General features: G+C 36.1%; 2 protein-coding genes across 2 annotated transcripts; both read left to right on the top strand.

Annotated features, from left to right (window-relative positions):
• Positions 1 to 9,210: 9,210 nt before the first annotated feature.
• Positions 9,211 to 10,614, top strand: LOC113342437. Its single transcript, XM_026586990.1, has 2 exons — positions 9,211 to 9,431; positions 9,513 to 10,614. The coding sequence occupies exons 1-2, from the start codon at positions 9,211 to 9,213 to the stop codon at positions 10,612 to 10,614; spliced, it is 1,323 nt and encodes a 440-aa protein (XP_026442775.1).
• A 2,348-nt stretch (positions 10,615 to 12,962) lies between these two features.
• Positions 12,963 to 15,253, top strand: LOC113342413. The gene is made up of 3 exons (XM_026586972.1): positions 12,963 to 14,022; positions 14,121 to 14,313; positions 14,403 to 15,253. Exons 1-3 carry the CDS (start codon positions 13,570 to 13,572, stop codon positions 15,044 to 15,046), a joined length of 1,290 nt encoding a protein of 429 aa, XP_026442757.1. The 5' UTR covers positions 12,963 to 13,569; the 3' UTR covers positions 15,047 to 15,253.
• Positions 15,254 to 17,562: the final 2,309 nt, after the last annotated feature.

A 17,562-nucleotide genomic window follows, 5' to 3' on the forward strand; every position in this document is an offset into this window, starting at 1 on the left:
AGAAACTACATTTTTTTCAGGGTTCTTGGTAGTCAAGCACACTAAGTTATCCCTCAGGGGGGGCAGTGTTGGCTATGAGTGGCAATCGGCTACGCCATTAGCCCCCAGCAAGAATGATGCTTTTTTTGGCCCCCCTCCTTTATCCCCATTAGAGTAGTCCTGGCTTGGCCCCTTCCTTCAATGCTTGGTCTACCCCATTAACAGTGGGTGCGTACCATTTCACATCATAGAACAAGGGAAAATTCTGGTTGTGGGGAACCCCGTCCCCGGAGACCAAATTCTCTAATAGTTCATACTGTATTATTTAACATATACTAGTATCTAAATAGAAAATTTCAGAACAACTAGTCAATACATAACAAGAATCAAAAATTGACATCAATGCATCATCATATAACCTTGAAATAACATCTTATTATATATCACAATTGGTATTCGAATACCAGGTCAATTAGGAAAAATAAGATTGATTTAAGTTGTTAGAATCCTATCTGTTGCTATACTGTGACCAAGCCTAAACAGAGTAAATTTTTGATGGGGGTGTTTTATGATGGGGACATGGGGGACAAATCATGTCTTGACATGTGTTTTTCCAATAAATTATTTTAACAAATTCTGCTACTAAAAATATAAAGGATAAAATATCACCAATTAAGATAACCAATATTTCACCAAATATACATTTCTTTTATATATTTGGAAACAAAATTTGATGGATTCAATTTATAACAAAGACACGTGTCAAGACATGATTTATCCCCCGTGTCCCCATCAGAAACGCCCCCATCAAATATTTTTCCGCCTAAACAAAACTCCAAACTTTCATAAGTAATCAGATAACGATGTGCTTGGATAATGATACTTAACCACCCACATGGATCATCATAATTTAATCAGATATTCATTATGCAAATCACCATCATCATCATCACCATTATCCTCGTTACATTATAGTGTACTGCACAACACTAGTTTGTTTAGTAATTTATATCCATGGAAATGGGGTTTCACTGAATAATTGATTTTTAACGCTATCCAGAGAATGTCTTGCTTTGCCTCCTTGAAGAGTTTCACTATATTGTTGATACCTGAATTATTTTTGGTCCAATACTAAAAGCGAAAAGGCCCGGGGTGAATTATATCAGCAATGGAGATGATGCTTCACTCATAATGATTCTGATATTTACAAAAATTTGATCATTTCAAAGGACTATTGTGTTGCTGATTATTGAATAATCCAACTTTCTGTTGAGTGACAATGAGTAGAATTATTATCTCTCGGTCTCACTTCTCTCTTCTAACTTTGGCTTTAAAGAGGGGCCCTCAAGGAAATTAATTTATAAGCCTTAAAACCAACCCCAAGTTGCATCCCAACTACTCTGCAGTGCACCACCACCAACTAAGCTGGTCCATCCCATAGGCTAGCTCAGCCTCACCAACTAAACTTCCGTTAACTAGTTTAATTATGATCCAGGCTGTTTAATTTAACGAAAATGCTATATGACCCGCTGGGTAACAGCTGATTACCAGCGGAGTCTTGCGTGGCAAAGGATGCGTAGGAAAGAATGACTTTCTATTTATCCACCTCACCATCTTCCTTCGTCGTATTTTTCTCTTTCAACAATCAAATTTTTTTTTTCACTTCAACATTAACCTGTTAGTAATGTTAAGTCATCATCATCATAACCGTGAATATCATGCCACTCCCACAAATATCTAAGGTCGAATGAATAAAACTTTTGTTTATTTTCCGTCGTGACGATTCTTTACCTAGAAAATACTCTTACAGAATTCACACTTCAATAAACATTACTCAATATTTAAGGAATACTATCCAAACCCTTAAATTTATTCGAAAGTTTCTCTCATTTGAATAAGCAAAAACCTAATTAGACACGATCTAAAATTTGATCTAATGATTTGAGAAGAATTGATTGCTTGATTGAAATAGTTCGGAAGTAAGCTGATGGTGATCATAAAAAGATTATATTCAATGTATAATTTCTAATCACTGGAAAAAGCAGTCAATCATCGATTGATAGAACTGGAAATTTTGTTATTCTAGATCTGTGTTCTTAAATCGATTGATAAAATGACAAAGTGATACTTGAAGATCGAGTAAGACTCAAAAGCTTGGTGTACAGAAATTAAAACCACCATGGAGATTTGAGGAGTAAGAGATAAAAAAAATTAGGAATATAGAGAATACAGTCCCTCCTTTATAGTTTCATCTCTCTGACATGTCAACAACAAAAGATCCATCTCACTGCCAAATTATTGCCACATCAGTTAGTGCGGTCAAGCAGCTGTCAATGAGCTGTTCAAGTAACACGATTGTTAATTTAATTTATGTTAACCTAAAAAAACTATTTCTAATACGTTTTTTAGTAAATCTGTACCAAATCTGGTCTTGTTCAAAAAGAAATGATAGCAAAAACACAAAACACAGGCAGTGAGCTGAAAATGGGACAGGTGATGACCAAGGGTGAGGATTTTTTCTCATTTTGCGTCTTAATCAATCATCTTTATGTCCACAGCAAGTGTTAATCATCTAATTCATTTGTGGCTGAGCATTGAGTTTGTTCCTGTCAAAGGATAGTATCAAACCATACATCTATGTTACGTATTGCATATCCATAAGAAGATTAGCTTCACAATCTTATAATACAGGTTATACTCGTGCCAGATATTGGCCAGTTTGATACTGGCTGGCTGAATGCATCAACGTGAAAGTCATGAACTAAGAGCGTCCACAGTGGGAGAGTAAACCCAAATATTTGGTCTTTTGAACAGACGTAGTGGAACGTACTATCGATCAAATTTTGATCAACGACTAAAACCCAGAATATATTTGATCTGGGACCAAGACTAAACCCAAATATAGTCGAGCGTTGGTATACTTCACGCCCCACCACCAGGCGGACATATAGTGCACGTCCCACATCAGGCGGACGTATATTCCACGCCCCACATCAGGCGTTGGTATAGTCTACGCTCCATATGGGGCGTACATAAAGTCTACGCCCCATTTTTTTTTTTTTTTTTGTATGGGGCGGGCATTATACCCCCGCCCCATTCTTTGTTTTCAAAACCATTTTAGTGGGGCGGGCTTTATACCTCCGCCCCACTTTTTTCATTTTTTTTTTTTTTTTAGAATCTACCCAATCAGGCATTGGTATACTCTACGCCCCACACCAGGCGAACGTATAATGTACGTCTGACCAAATTTAGTCTTTCCACCGTAGCGTCACACACCATACTAAACCCAAAATTTAATCTTTTTTTCCCTCTTTGATCTTTGGTTATACTCGCACCACTGCAGTTGCTCTAAGGGGTTACTTAACACTCCGGATTTAGCAACACAAATTTGCTTTCGGATGCTAAAATTACCCATACAGATTAGTTATGATTTTTGCTTGTACTTGCAGAAACAGAATTCAAAAAAAAAAAAAAAAAAAAAAAAAAGCAGGAGCATAGCTGGGTATCACAGGAGGATAGTTGAGGAATGATACTTTGATAATCCAATCCAACCAAACAAATTCAAAACAAAAAAACTTCTTTTCTTCTTTCCAAACATGAAATAAATAAATGTTGGGTTGGGTCCATTATCTTTCTTTCATACATCAGGATTAGACACCTCATCTACCACTCCAACTCGGTAGGTCCACATATATCACCCTCCCATTCTTTTATGAGAGAACCTCCTCAAGTGTAGAATTTTTTCTTATATTTCAAAAAAATAAATAAAAATGATACAAGTACAACAAACTCTGTTCTCTTCTCTTTTAATTTTGTAAAAGAAAAAAGAAGAGATTCACAGGGTTTGGTTTGGAATTGGAATAAGGCCTCTGCTCTTTCTTTCTTTCTTTCTCTTTAATATGGTTTTTGTATGGGGGATGGATACTTTACTTCATACTTATGGATAGCTATCTTCTAGTGGGGATTGATGGATGGTGCTTTAAATTGCTAGCTCTCTTTTTTTTTTAGATGACCAATCGCGTTCTTTTTACCGATTGGTTGATCCGTCGCACTCTCTCATACGTAAAACATATACTAGTAGAGAACGTTAAGTTTGATAAAGCTTGTTGTTGATATTTATTTGCCATGACTAAGGTATCCCACAGGTTTCTTCTTGCACCCCCTGTAATGTGTAGTATTTACCGTGGACTTTCCCGAGCATGATAAAGACTCCATGCAGGATGGCCCAAAGATGGGATTTCTTAGCATTATGGTATACGCAACCAAGCAACTAACTACTATGCAGTTTCGGGTGTGGTATTTGCAAGCCATTTGGTGCAGGAGTGGCATCATGGAAAAGATTCTCATGGACCACTCTTTCCAAATCTCTTGTCCCCCCCTCCCTCCCATTCGAAAGAGAAGTAAAGTCTCTTCGTGTCTAGTACTCTAAGATGCTTCAATTGAAATTGAATGTCATGCATCTTTTATTATCTTTACCTTTATAAAGAAGCTTTATACCTCCTCTCGTATATGAAATGAAATGTTGCTAATGCCCGTTGTCACTTATGATCAGACCAATTTGAGGGGACATTTTTTTTGTTCATGTCTCGTCAATTTATCATACTGCATTTTACTTTTTTCTTTATATTGTTCAAACAAAATGATTCAATCGGCACGAACGCGCAACATTTTATTTTAACGCTACAAAACCAAATCGCTTGGCAGGTCGAATTGACAGGAAAATCAGCTGAATATCCATGCACCAATCATGTAAAGAGTTATCATCCGAATAACACTGTTAATGAGGCTTATATGGATTTTGGTACCCTTCAAGTAAACTGGTAGCCATTAACAACCATGATGAAATGGAGAACACAAATCAAAATTGAAGGAACAAATGAAGAACACAAATGAACATTTTTGGTTACAGAACACTGTGTTTTTCACAAATGGACGCCATGATAACATGATTTATAAAAGCTGATACCAGCTCTACTAAGGGCTGATACCAGTCCATATAGGACAAAAAAATTCTAACGATCCTGACCGTTGGATCAATGGACTGGTATCAGCCCATAATAGAGCTGGTATCAGACCATATAAATCTAGCATGATAATGCATAAAAGATGAGATCAGTGTATAATAAGTAGGTAACGGAATAGTATGAATTAGGCTCTATTATCCTATTGTTGTACTTAGTGTAGTTTGAAGGACACGACTGAAACGGCCATAGCTACCTACTGTTTACCTTTTCTTTTTGGTTCCCTAATTTGTTTCTAGTTAAATTACGCTATGAGATTGCTAAAGGGAACACAAATTACAAACCCATGTTCAAAAAGTTTTAGATTAGGATTTTAGTATTAATAAACACCATTAATTTTCAAAAAAACATGATTTAAAGTAATGTAATTGGAGATTAAATGTTGATTATGTCTATATTAAAGTCTTCTTTTTCTCCATAAAATACTCTCCAATTTTAAATTTCTGGATTATTTGTTTTATGTTCCACTAAAGTTTAGCTAGTATGAGCTTTTCCCATCATTCACAAACAAAAAAGAAAAATAAGTTTAGTGGGGAAAACCATAATCGTAATCCATTACCAACTTTAAAAGTTGTTTATGCATCCCTCAAGGACCCATACTGCGATTGCTAAATATCATTCCAATATGTGATCTGTTATTAATTATTCTGCACAATATTGATATGTTTCTTCTTGTGACTATCATAAATGTCCAATCTAGTTAAGTGTTAGTTACTTTGCGGATTTTAATTTGACAAGTTATGCACCTTCGGATCATGATATTCCCTTCACGAATTGCTATGTCTAAATTTTCTAGAGCCGATGAATAAAAATATATAACCATCTAAGATTGAAACTATTTTTCATACTTGGAAATTAGGTCTGTTGTGAACAATATACTTGCACAACAAGTAATTTGATAAAATAATCTTTAATTTATAACTACATCAAAATTTTACTTGCTTTCAAAATAAATTTGCACGTGCATTGTATTTACTTGTCCTATGGGCTAGATTGAACTGCTAGATTGGCCAAAAAGTGTTGCAAATCATGAAAAAAGTGTGGGAAAAAAAGTTAACACTAACAGTTGATAGTTCTCTCTCCTAACAAGTGCTCGCAGTTCAACTATCAGCGAGATTGAAACGCCGAATGGTTCAGCGCTCAAAAAGTGTTTTTAACGCTGAACGGTTCAACACTGAGAGATAAATTTTATGATATAACGGCTGAGATTTAAAACGCTGAACCAAACAGCGCTGACGCTGAACCAACCAGCGTTCTATAGTGGTCCCAGATGACGTGGATGACCAATCTAACTGCTAGATATCTAGCCCATAAGACTTAGGCTAACCCCTATGGACTAGATTGGAGTGCTACATTGGCCAAAAAGTGTTGCAAATCAAGAAAAAAGTGTTGGAAAAAAGTTAACAGTGATAGTTGATAGTTCTCTTACCTAACAAGTGCTCGCAGTCCAACTATCAGCGAGATTGAAACGCTGAACCGTTCGGCGCTCAAAAAGTGACATAAGCGTCGAACCATTCGGCGCTCTATATATTTTACTAATTTTTGAGAGAGAATGTGATGGAGAGAGAAGAAAGAGAGGGAGAGAGAGGGAAAAAAGAGGAAGAACGTGATGGAGGGAGGAAAAAAGGGAGAGAGGGGAAAAAATTGGAGAGAGAGAGGAAAAAGGTGGAGAGAGATAAATGATTAATTTTAAAAAAAATAAAATTATGTAGCGCCGAACCATTCGACGTTTAGCGCTGTTTTGTTCAGCGTTTCGCTGCTAGATTAGCAATACCATATGACTTAGGAGGTTGCCCAGGCTGACGTGGATGGCCAATCTAGCAGCTAGATATCTAGTCCATAAGACTAAGTCTTAGAAGGTTGCCCATGCTGACGTGGATGGTCAATCTAGCAGCTAGATATCTAGCCCATAGGACTAAGCCTAAGAGGAACTAAGCGACATTGCACTTGATAGTTTTACTTCTCAACTTTTATTGATGCTTAATTAGATTTTCGTTGTTTCCTTTTGTTGATTGATGCAACTGTTAGAGTATATAAGAGTGTACACCGGATGTTAGCCTCTATGAAAAAAACACGTTCAGAGCACTCTTATAATTTATTTGGCAACCTTAAACGGAAGTGATTTTCAAAAATCTCAAAAGAGAAGGAAAAAAGATTGTTTTTACAATTTAATCTGAAAATTTTGGTAAACAATTTGACTTTGAATTAATTGGGAGGTTTTATTGATTTAATCACCGTATAAAACAAACCCTCATAATCATACTAGATTGGTACACTCATTTCAAAGATGTGGTGATTGATGCTTGGTCCACTCAGCAGGTGAATATTGTTGGCAAACTGAATGTAGTTGGTAAAGCTTTAAACAAGTGGAGCAGGAAATCCTTTGGGAACATCTTCCAGGCCATGGAACACGCTAAGGCTGAACTTCTCAACATCCAAAAAGAAGCTCACTTGAGAGACATCAGAGAGGATGAGAAAAAAATGTGTGATAAGATTGAATCTCTCCATCAATTACAATACAAATATTATGAGCAAAGGAGTAAAGTGAACTGGATCCTCAATGTTGATAAAAATACGCATATTTTTCATCTTGCTGCAACTCAAAGAAGAAGGAAAAATCAGATTGCAGCTCTTCAACAAACTGATGGAAGCTGGCTCACAAATGCTGATGGTGTAGTGGCTTATCTGGTTGATCACTTCTCTAATCTATTCAAGCGAGACCCTAACGAAGATAACATCACTATCCAGTTCCAAGCTCCAATCAAACTAGATGCTGCCAACAATGATCTGCTTGCTCAAACTCCCACAACTGAAGAGATTTGGAATGTGCTGAAGAAAATGAAGAATCTCAAAGCTCCGGGGCCTGATGGGATGCCGGCTGTTTTCTTTAAACGATGTTGGGACCGTATTGGAGAAGAAGTTGCTCAAACTATCAAAACTTGCTTTGCTTCTGCATCGCTTCCCTCAGGACTTAATCATACTAATATTTGCTTGATCCCAAAGGTAAAAAAACCCCTCTCTACCTGCTGATTTTAGGCCCATTGCCCTCACTAATGTCATCTACAAGGTTATTACTAAGATTATTGCACAAAGACTGAGAATTCATCTAAATAATCCAGTAGATAATGCACAGTCAGCCTTCATACCTGAAAGAATGATTATTGACAATATTGTAGCTGCAAAAGAGATATTTCATACAATGTCAAATTCTTCTTCTATAATAGGTGCTTTTGCACTTAAAATTGACATCAGTAAAGCTTATGATAAAGTGAGTTGGATATTTTTAAGCCACTGCTTGAGAGCTTTTGGTATTATTGGCAAGACACGTGATCTCATTATGAACTGTGTTTCGACCGCCTCTTTTTCGCTTATTATTAATGGCCAAGTTGAGGGTTACTTCACCAGTGAAAGAGATCTTCGTCAGGTCTGCCAACTATCTCCGTACCTATACATTCTTTGCGCTCAAGGTCTGTCGTGGCTCACGCGAACTATGGAGAATAATGCTCTTTACAACGGGTACAAGATTTGTAGAAACGCTCCTTCAGTGTCCCATTTAATGTTCGCTGATGATCTCATTCTATTTGGGAACCTTGATGAACTGACCATCGACACACTACAAAGTATTCTTGATATATATACTTCCTGGTCAGGTCAATGTGCAAACATGCAGAAGTCGTCAATTCACTTCAGCAAAGGAGTCAGACCCAACAGAAGAACTGAAATTGCTAACAGGCTAGGGGTGAAACAGATGCAGATTAACGACAAATATCTTGGCCATCAGCTTCTAAAGTCATCCTACAAAATTGATTCCCATGATTTTCTTAATGATAAATTCGACACTAAGCTGGCAGTTTGGAAGCGAATTCACTTAACCTATGCAGGCAGAACCATCATGATCAAGCATGTCCTTGGGCTCATACCTCCGTACTATATGGCGACATCCCTGATACCTAAGAAGGTGCTGGAAATACTTACCAGAACTATGAGAAAATTCTGGTGGGGCCAAGCTAGAGAGGTAAGGAAAACCCACTTTATCAACTGGAAACAATTTGAAAAATCAAAAGATGTAGGTGGGTTAGGAATTAGAACTCTGCAACACTTAAATAAAGTCATGATTGCTAAACTTGTCTGGAAATTCCTAGAAAATGATGATTGTCTGTGGTGTCAGCTTATGAGGGCTAAATATCTCCAAAAAGACAACTTCTAGGAAATGACGAAACCCCAAAAATGTTCCTCTACATGGTCTGCTATGTTAGGTTGCAAAAGTGAGATGAAGGAAGGGTGTTGTTGGGCAGTTGGTAATGGAGAGAAGATACATATCAAGACTGACCCTTGGATTCTGAAACTTCATAACAAGAGGCCTATCCCCAATTTTCTTTCAACAGAGCAGCTTGTTTTAGTTAGTGAACTTATCCTACAGAACCCTCCAAGGTGGGATATAAACAAACTCCAGCTATGCTTCTAGTCGCATGAAGTCGAGACTATATTGGATATCCACTTGCCTAACATCAGTGAAGAAGGGACTGAGGATAAATTACTTTGGCTTCACCATCCTAATGGGGTCTTTACAGCAAAATCCTTCATCAAAACTTTAAATGACAGAGCTCCTTCTTCCTCTCATTATGGTAATGCTGGAAATATTCCTTGGAAGAAATTCTGGCAGGTAAAAGTTTTGGCACCCAATCTTCAAATATTTGCTTGGATAATTCTTAATAATGGTATTGCAGTTGGTAGCAGGATGATGACATACTACAAAGATATTAATACAGAGTGCAGGATGTGTAATGGTGTTGTTGAAACTTTGGAACACTTGTTCCTATACTGCCCTGTATCTCAAGCTGTTCTTTTTGCTTCTCACCTGACTCTCAGAATTGATGCAAGCCTAAATCTCTCAGTTCACCACTATATCAAGAGTTGGTTATTAGAAGGTGGAGACTACTCAAAGTTAAAAATGGGGATTTGTCTGTTCTGGAGTATATGGAAGACCAGGAATAACATAGTCTTCAACAAAGGCACTGTGCATATTCAGAAAATGCTTCAAGAGACTTATTACTGGTTCCACCGTGATACCAACATTCAAAACGATACCACTCTGCCTTCTGAACAAGACTTACTAGACTCTGCCGAGACTGTTTGGTCCCCTCCCACTCAGTCAAAAATGAAAATAAATTTTGATGGTGCTGCTGGAATTAGAGGTTTCGCCTGCGCGGCAGTGGCAAGGAACTACAATTGTGAGTTTAATGGGTGTCAGACACAAGTTTTCGCATTCAGCATCCCTGTAGAAGCTGAAGCTCATGGTGCTTTGGTGGGAATTGAGCTTGCCATCAGCAAGGCTATGAGGCACATTATCGTTGAAGGTGATTCACTCACTGTGATCAATTCTCTCAAGTACAATAATTTCCCAGTCCCTTGGCGTATTAAGAATACTATTGGAAAAATCAAAGACAAGCTAGGGAACTTTACGTCTGTTGATTTTAACTTTATCAAAAAGGAAGCCAATTTCATGGCTCATTCCTTGGCAGCTTATGCTGTTCAGAACCAACTGTCTAATCAGTGGTTAACCTCTCCTCCTTCTTGTATTACTCATTTGTTTAGTGAGGATTCTTCTTCTTAGCTTTTGTTTTTTTGTTGGTTTTTGTTTGTTAACCTTCAAAAAAAAAAAGGTACACTCATTTCCGTGTAAATTGACCGTGGTAGTTTTAAATTGTAATTTAATAAGTTATGTATTTTCTGGTCATGACATTTACGTTAATGGATTGCTAATTTTCTTGAAATCGATGGTAAATAAATATGTGAGGATAAGTCATATGGTGTGCTAATCTAGCAGGTAGGGCAACCTCTTAAGTCCTATGGTAGTTCTAATCTAGCATACTAGATGGTTGGGGTGCCACCTAGTTCAAACCCAATGGGCACAGTATTCCCAGGCTTCTCTAGATCTAAAATTTCTCGACATTCATCAGCTCTTGCCCAACCAATCAGTCCAGAACTCTTTTTCCTTTAACCAAGACAGTTGAATCATTCAGCGAAAAGTAGACTTAGGAAGTTGCGCTGAATCATTCAACGAAAAGTAGATTTAGATTGCATTGAATGGTTCATCGCAACCATCTGAGCCGTCGGATCAAAAACTAAATTTAGATGCGCTAAACCAATCCGCGAAAAAGTGATTGAACCATTCAGATCAACTATTTAGCTACTAGTTCACATGCAAGCAATTGCTATGAGAGAGAACTAATGTTAACAAATAGACATTTTTTTCTTTGAACTGCAACACTTTTTGGCTAATGAAGCCCATAGGACTTAGTCTCACATAAGATTATTAACTAGCAGCTAGGCGAGCATTATTATCAATCCATTGTTTTACTTGGAAACTGGGTTTACAATGGATAATATACTTACACAACAAGTAAAGAATTTAGATAAAATAATCTTAAATTTAATACTATAGCAAAGTTTAACTTACTCTCAAAGTAAATTTGCGCATGAGCTATATTTACTTGCCAAACGACCATCTAAGCGATACTGCATTCAATAATTTTACTTCTTTAATTTAAGTGACGCTTGATTAGATTTTTTACTATTTCTTTTTCTTGATAAATTTATGGTTTATTTGATTGCTCAATTTATTCCAAAAGAAAAAAAAAGTTGTAAATGTGAAAACCTAAATTGGGATTGTAATGCAACTGTTATGTATTTTAGGGGGCACATTAGTTATTGGCTATTGTACCTATGTCATTTGCGCGTACACTGTGCATCAAGTCCTGTGTTCATTCATAATTATTTTACAAAGCAAAGAAAAAAGAGAAACTCAAATTCCAACCAAATCTTTAACACAATCAAGTCGAAAAATTATTTCTTAAAATGTATAGGTTAAACCTATAGTTTGGGATCCTGTTAGGCTAATAACGCGTTTAGATACAAATCTGTTTTTAACTTCCGCTTCTCCAGAAATTGAAATCATAAGCAAAAGTCAGAAGCAAAACTATTTTGCTTCACAAAAAGTTAACTTTTCGATTTTTAGAAGTCGTTTTGAAATTTGACAGTCAAACTGACTTCTGACGAAAAGTTACTTTGATGTGCAATCCAAACAGGCTATAAGTCCTATGGTGTGCTAATCTAGCAGCTAGATTAGCAGTCCACGTCAGATAGGACAAGCTCATAAGTCCTATGGCAGTGCTAATCTAGCATGCTAGTCGCAGAATCAAACAACGCCCAACGCTGTTTGGTTCAGCGCAACCAATCTCAGCCGTCAGATCAAAAAATAAATCTAGATGCGCTGAAACATTCAGCGAAAAGGTGATTTTTGTTACGCTGAACCATTCAAACTATCTCGCTACTACTTCTAGTGTGAGCAAATACTAGGAGAAAGAACTAGTGTTAACAAATAGACAACATTTTTTTTTTTGAATTGCAACATTTTTTGACTAATCTAGTAGCTCAATCTAGCCCGTAAAACTTAGTCTTATGGGACGGTCCTAGATATGCTAGTTTAAAAAGCAAATTCTTATCCTCTAAAAATGGAACTGATTAACCAACAAATCATGGTCTGGTATATCAGGGTAAATGCAGTTGCTGAGAGTGGAGATGATGGGTGGGTGGTATCGTTCTTCCATTGAAATCATGGTCTATCAGCCTATTATTATTATCAAAAGAAAAAAAAGGGGTGTATCACGAATCACACGTTTCTGTAGTTTTCACAAAAATAAAGACGAGGAATATTCTCATATACTAGGGGTATTTCAGTAAATAAAAGCCTCCCACGAAACGTATGTTGCACATTCAAACAACACATCGTGTCGTTTAGTGAGGCTGCACACATCAACGACCACTCTCCCACACACGCAGCATTTTCTCACACGTAATTAAATAATTAATTCATGCCACATATGCTTACACGTGGAATATCCATTTACTTGAAAACCTTTATAAAACCCCTTGTATTGACTCACATATTTTTCTAACTCTTCCTTCACCACCGAACCAACGACTGATACTCTTCTTCTTATTCTCAAGAAACCTCTCCTCCGGTATCAAACTGGAAGACATTCACCACCGGAAATGAAGATTCCGGTTGATTGTTTATCAAACAATCGCCAGTGTAGTTGTTTCTTGATTACTGCAGTTGTTGTCATGCTTTTCATGAACTTTGAATTAAAAAAACCCTAACAAAAACCAAAACCGAAAGCAACATTTTCCTTTGTTTAGTACTAGTAGAATTTACAAGTTATTCGATTCGATTTTTCTTATTCAATCCAATTACAACAAAGAAATTAGTATTATAAGCTTTTGAGTAAGGTATCAAGATTAGGGAATTTTTGCTTGTTTTTTTTACTTTTTTGAGATAGAGATCCAAAAGAGGGGTTTTACAGATTTCGACGGAATTTTCTCTTTATAGATCATCGTTTGGATTATTGTGGGATTGAAAATTATTCCGGTTGATTGTTCTGGCAAAGATTTGTTGTGTGATTTTCAGGGTTTTATATAGCTTAGAAGAGATCATAAATCATCACTCAGGTTCAGTCTATGAACTTTGAAGTGTTTAACTGATTAAAGTCAGAATACATATTAAATCATGCCTTTTCAAACTATGAAGATACAACCAATTGATTCTACCACGGCTAAAGAATATTCGTCAACAACAGCGGCAGTTACACCAGCATCGATCAGGACTGATCCAGTAAAACTAGTAGTGAAATCTAGGTTTAAGAGATTGTTCGAACGTCAATTTCTCAGAAATTCAGCAGCAGAAAAATTAGGTGATCATCACAACAACAATAACAAAGATGTTGTTACTAATGCAGATTTGGTGGAACCGAGTTCTGTTTGTTTAGCAAAAATGGTTCAGTGTTTTATCGAAGAAAGTCATAATGATTCAAAACAATCTCAGAAATGTGCTGGCCGTAATTGTTTCAATGGTAGTAACAATTGTACCACTGATAGTTCTGATGATGAATTCGAATTTTGTTGTGGTGGTTTTACTGATTCCATTTCATCATCCTCTGCTGAAGCTTCTGAATATCTCAAGGTATTTACACTAATCTGATGATTTCCTTCCAAATCCTCGATTGCTTGAACAATTTAGGGATTATTTCTGATCATTGTTTTTGTTTTGTTTGTTTACAGAGTTTAATTCAGTGCCCTAGTATAGTAGAAAGAAATCTCTTTTCGGATACTTCAAAAATCGTAGAGAAAAACAAGATCTATAAACCACGAAAAGATGATTGCCGGATAATTGTTATAGAAGGTTTATTAATTCTTGGATATGATGCTTCAATTTGTAAATCTCGTTGGGAAAAAACTCATGCTTATCCAGCAGGTAATAATAGTACTTAATGATCTATCTTAAATTGGCTCCGGTTTTATTTAATTGAAGAACTCAAAATTAATTTATTGATTATTTTACAGGAGAATATGAATACATAGACGTGATTATTGATGGAGAGAGATTCATTCTTGATGTTGATTTTCGATCAGAGTTTGAAATTGCAAGATCAACCAAGCATTATAGATCTGTTCTTCAGGCATTACCGTTGATTTTTGTTGGTAAATCTGATCGTCTTCAACAGATTGTTGGAATTGTTTCTGAAGCTGCTAAACAAAGTTTGAAGAAGAAAGGCATGCATTTACCACCATGGAGAAAAGTTGATTATATGAAATCTAAATGGATTTCTTCTTACGCTCGTATTACGCCACCACCAATGACCACTACATCACCACCGTCACCACCACAAGAGGTGATCAGTGAAGTTGCGATCGATGATAATCAGAAGAAGGATTCTTGTGTGATCAAAACGAAGAATTTCTCTGGAGAATTTGAATTGATCTTCAGTCAGAAAGTTTCCAAATCCGAATCAGCTACCAATCCTGAGTCAGATACTACTACAACTGATGTCACTTCTTCGATTCCGATTGAGAGTAATTCAGATGAGTCAGAGAAGATTAAAGTAGTTGTTTCACCATGGGAACCACCAGCAGTTAAACCAAAGAGCACTCAGAAAGGGGGGAAAATCGTGACTGGATTAGCTTATGTCCTTAAAGATAAACCCTAAAAATTTTGATTTTTGGATTTTTTTGTTTTTTGTTAGAGAAAATTGAAATTATTAAACAAAAATTTCGTATAAGTGCCCCTTCACAGTTTTTATTTGTGAGGGTAATATCATTGTAAGAAATTAAAAAAAAAAAAAAAGGAAAAGTGAACTCTACTTTACTAATCAAATGAGAAAATAATAATAGAAAAGACAAAAAAGAATTACCAATTATTTTATTTTTTTATTTTTTTAAAAGCAAATCTTTTGATCTGAAATTATTTGGTATCGAAAACGACAAATAGAAATTAATTGTTTTCTAAAGTGCAGAGTATAAATTGTTTAATATAATAATCGTATGAAAAAGGATAAAAATCCATCAGCTTTGACATTTTTCCTTTTATATTTATTCTCTCTCGGTTTCTCATTTCTACAGCGACGGTTCCTCGAAAAATGATTAACTGGAATTAAAAATTAATTTCTTAAATAAATTTATCTAAATATTTATTTAATTCCTCTGTAAACGAAACGTTTCAGTTCCTTTTTCCTTACTAAATATTTAAACGAAAAAGGGTTTTAATAATTTTTTACTTCGTTAAAGAATTTGTAGAAACAGAGAGAAATATGGATTCTATGCTCGTGCTGTCTAGAAGACCGCGTGGCTTCACAATAATTTGTTTCTACTATTTTAGCCCATACCATTATCAGCTCCCATCAAGGAGATTATGTTTGCACCCGTATTATGTCATCGAGATTCCGGATAAAATATTTTATACAGAGTCTGAGTATGGAATATAGACAATTTTCTGACACTTGAGGGAGATAGGGATAGTTGGCGTGAAAATTCGGGCACCTGAAATTTAACGTTAAATCGTAACACTCAAGTTATTATTGCCGCCATCAAAGTAGTAGAGGATTCCCGAAGAAGCTACTAACTTTTCAACTAAGTAGTAGAGGATTCCCGAAAAAGCTACTAACTTTTCAACTGCTAGACATTTTACTGCCGGTAGTTTTTACTTTAACACCGATGACTCGTTAAGAGTCCTTGGAATCAATTAAGGTAAGGGTTCCTTTCCCTAGCTTTTGACTTTTTCTTGACTTTTTTAATTACAGGAACTAATCAGCTAACCTTTTTTTTTTTAATCAAACCATAAGCATTTCATTCCATAAAAGAAGCGTTTACATGATAGTTTTCAAGAAAAACAAGTACATCAAAAATAATGAAACAAATACAAGTAAGATGCAACGTGCAAATAAATCGCGAAGAGAAAGAGCGATCTACAACAACGACAACACCCAAATCTTGTACATAGAGACTAGAGAAGGAATGGTATTCGAAATTATAATTCGACCATTTTGATTTATTTTCTTCTTTGTAAAGAGGTGCTCCTATGAGAGAGGAGTAATTTGCCCAAAAATTCTTCATGTGTAGCGAATACCCCGAAAACCTAGATCTATTTTTCTGATGAAGAACTTGATCTTGGCCGCGTTGAATCGCCGATGTACTTGTATCTCGATAACAAATCACGAACAAATCTAAAGAAAGAAACACTATGAAGTTCAGGTAAGCATTTGAATACCTAACCTCTCTTGTATTCTCATTAAAGTCCATGTCTCACTCTTATGGTGATTGAAGTTCAGGTAAGCATTTGAATACACATCAGCTTGAATTAGGAACCAAGTCTCATACATTTACATGAATCAAGTATTTTGTGCCCAATGGTTTGGCGTATCTAGGCGTAACGATTTTGGTACAAAGGGTGAAGTTGATAGATTACCAACGAATGTCTTAATATGGCGGTTTTTTCGTTTCTTTTTTTTTTTAATGTTTTTGTCCAAAGGTGAGCCGTGAGCGCAACGATTTTTTTTTTGGGGATTGGCAAAGAGATTTTATCGAAAAAAGAGGAAAAAGAATATAAATAACAACCCTCAGCCAATAGGCAGAAGGAAAACGGCTCCTACAACATAAAAAAAGAAAGAAGCTTAAACAAACCAAAGAAAATAGAATATTAATGAGGGTTAACAAAGAATTTGTTTCAACCAGCAATAACTAGGGAAGTATATATATGCCTTTGAAGCATGCAGAACCTTTAGCGCAATGGAAAGCATCTATTTTTCCTGGACAATGTCCTGAATCTGGAACTCCTTGTTAGAAAAGGCAAGAGCGTTTCTCCCCTTCCACACGTCCCAAAGAATAGCAGTTGGAAGTCTGTGACACAGTTGTTTACCCATTTCAGATAGATTGTTACATTTCCAGCTTGTAAGGACATTTAAAACATTGCTTGGAACAATATATTGTCTCTTTGCGCCGTCTAGAAAATACTTCCAAATTCTGAACACCACAGAACAATGAAGGAAAATATGATCTACAGATTCTTCACAATTGTTACAGAGTTCACATAAAACTGATTGGTTGAGCATGATTTTATCTCGTGAAGATTATCCATGGTGGGAAGTCTACCCAACGAAGCCTGCCAAAGGAAGAATCCCACTTTTTGTGGCCAAGCTCTCGAACAGACTTTAGATTTAGGAAAGTTACT

Source organism: Papaver somniferum, unplaced genomic scaffold (genome assembly GCF_003573695.1).
Source record: "Papaver somniferum cultivar HN1 unplaced genomic scaffold, ASM357369v1 unplaced-scaffold_41, whole genome shotgun sequence".
Taxonomy (NCBI): Eukaryota; Viridiplantae; Streptophyta; class Magnoliopsida; order Ranunculales; family Papaveraceae; genus Papaver; species Papaver somniferum.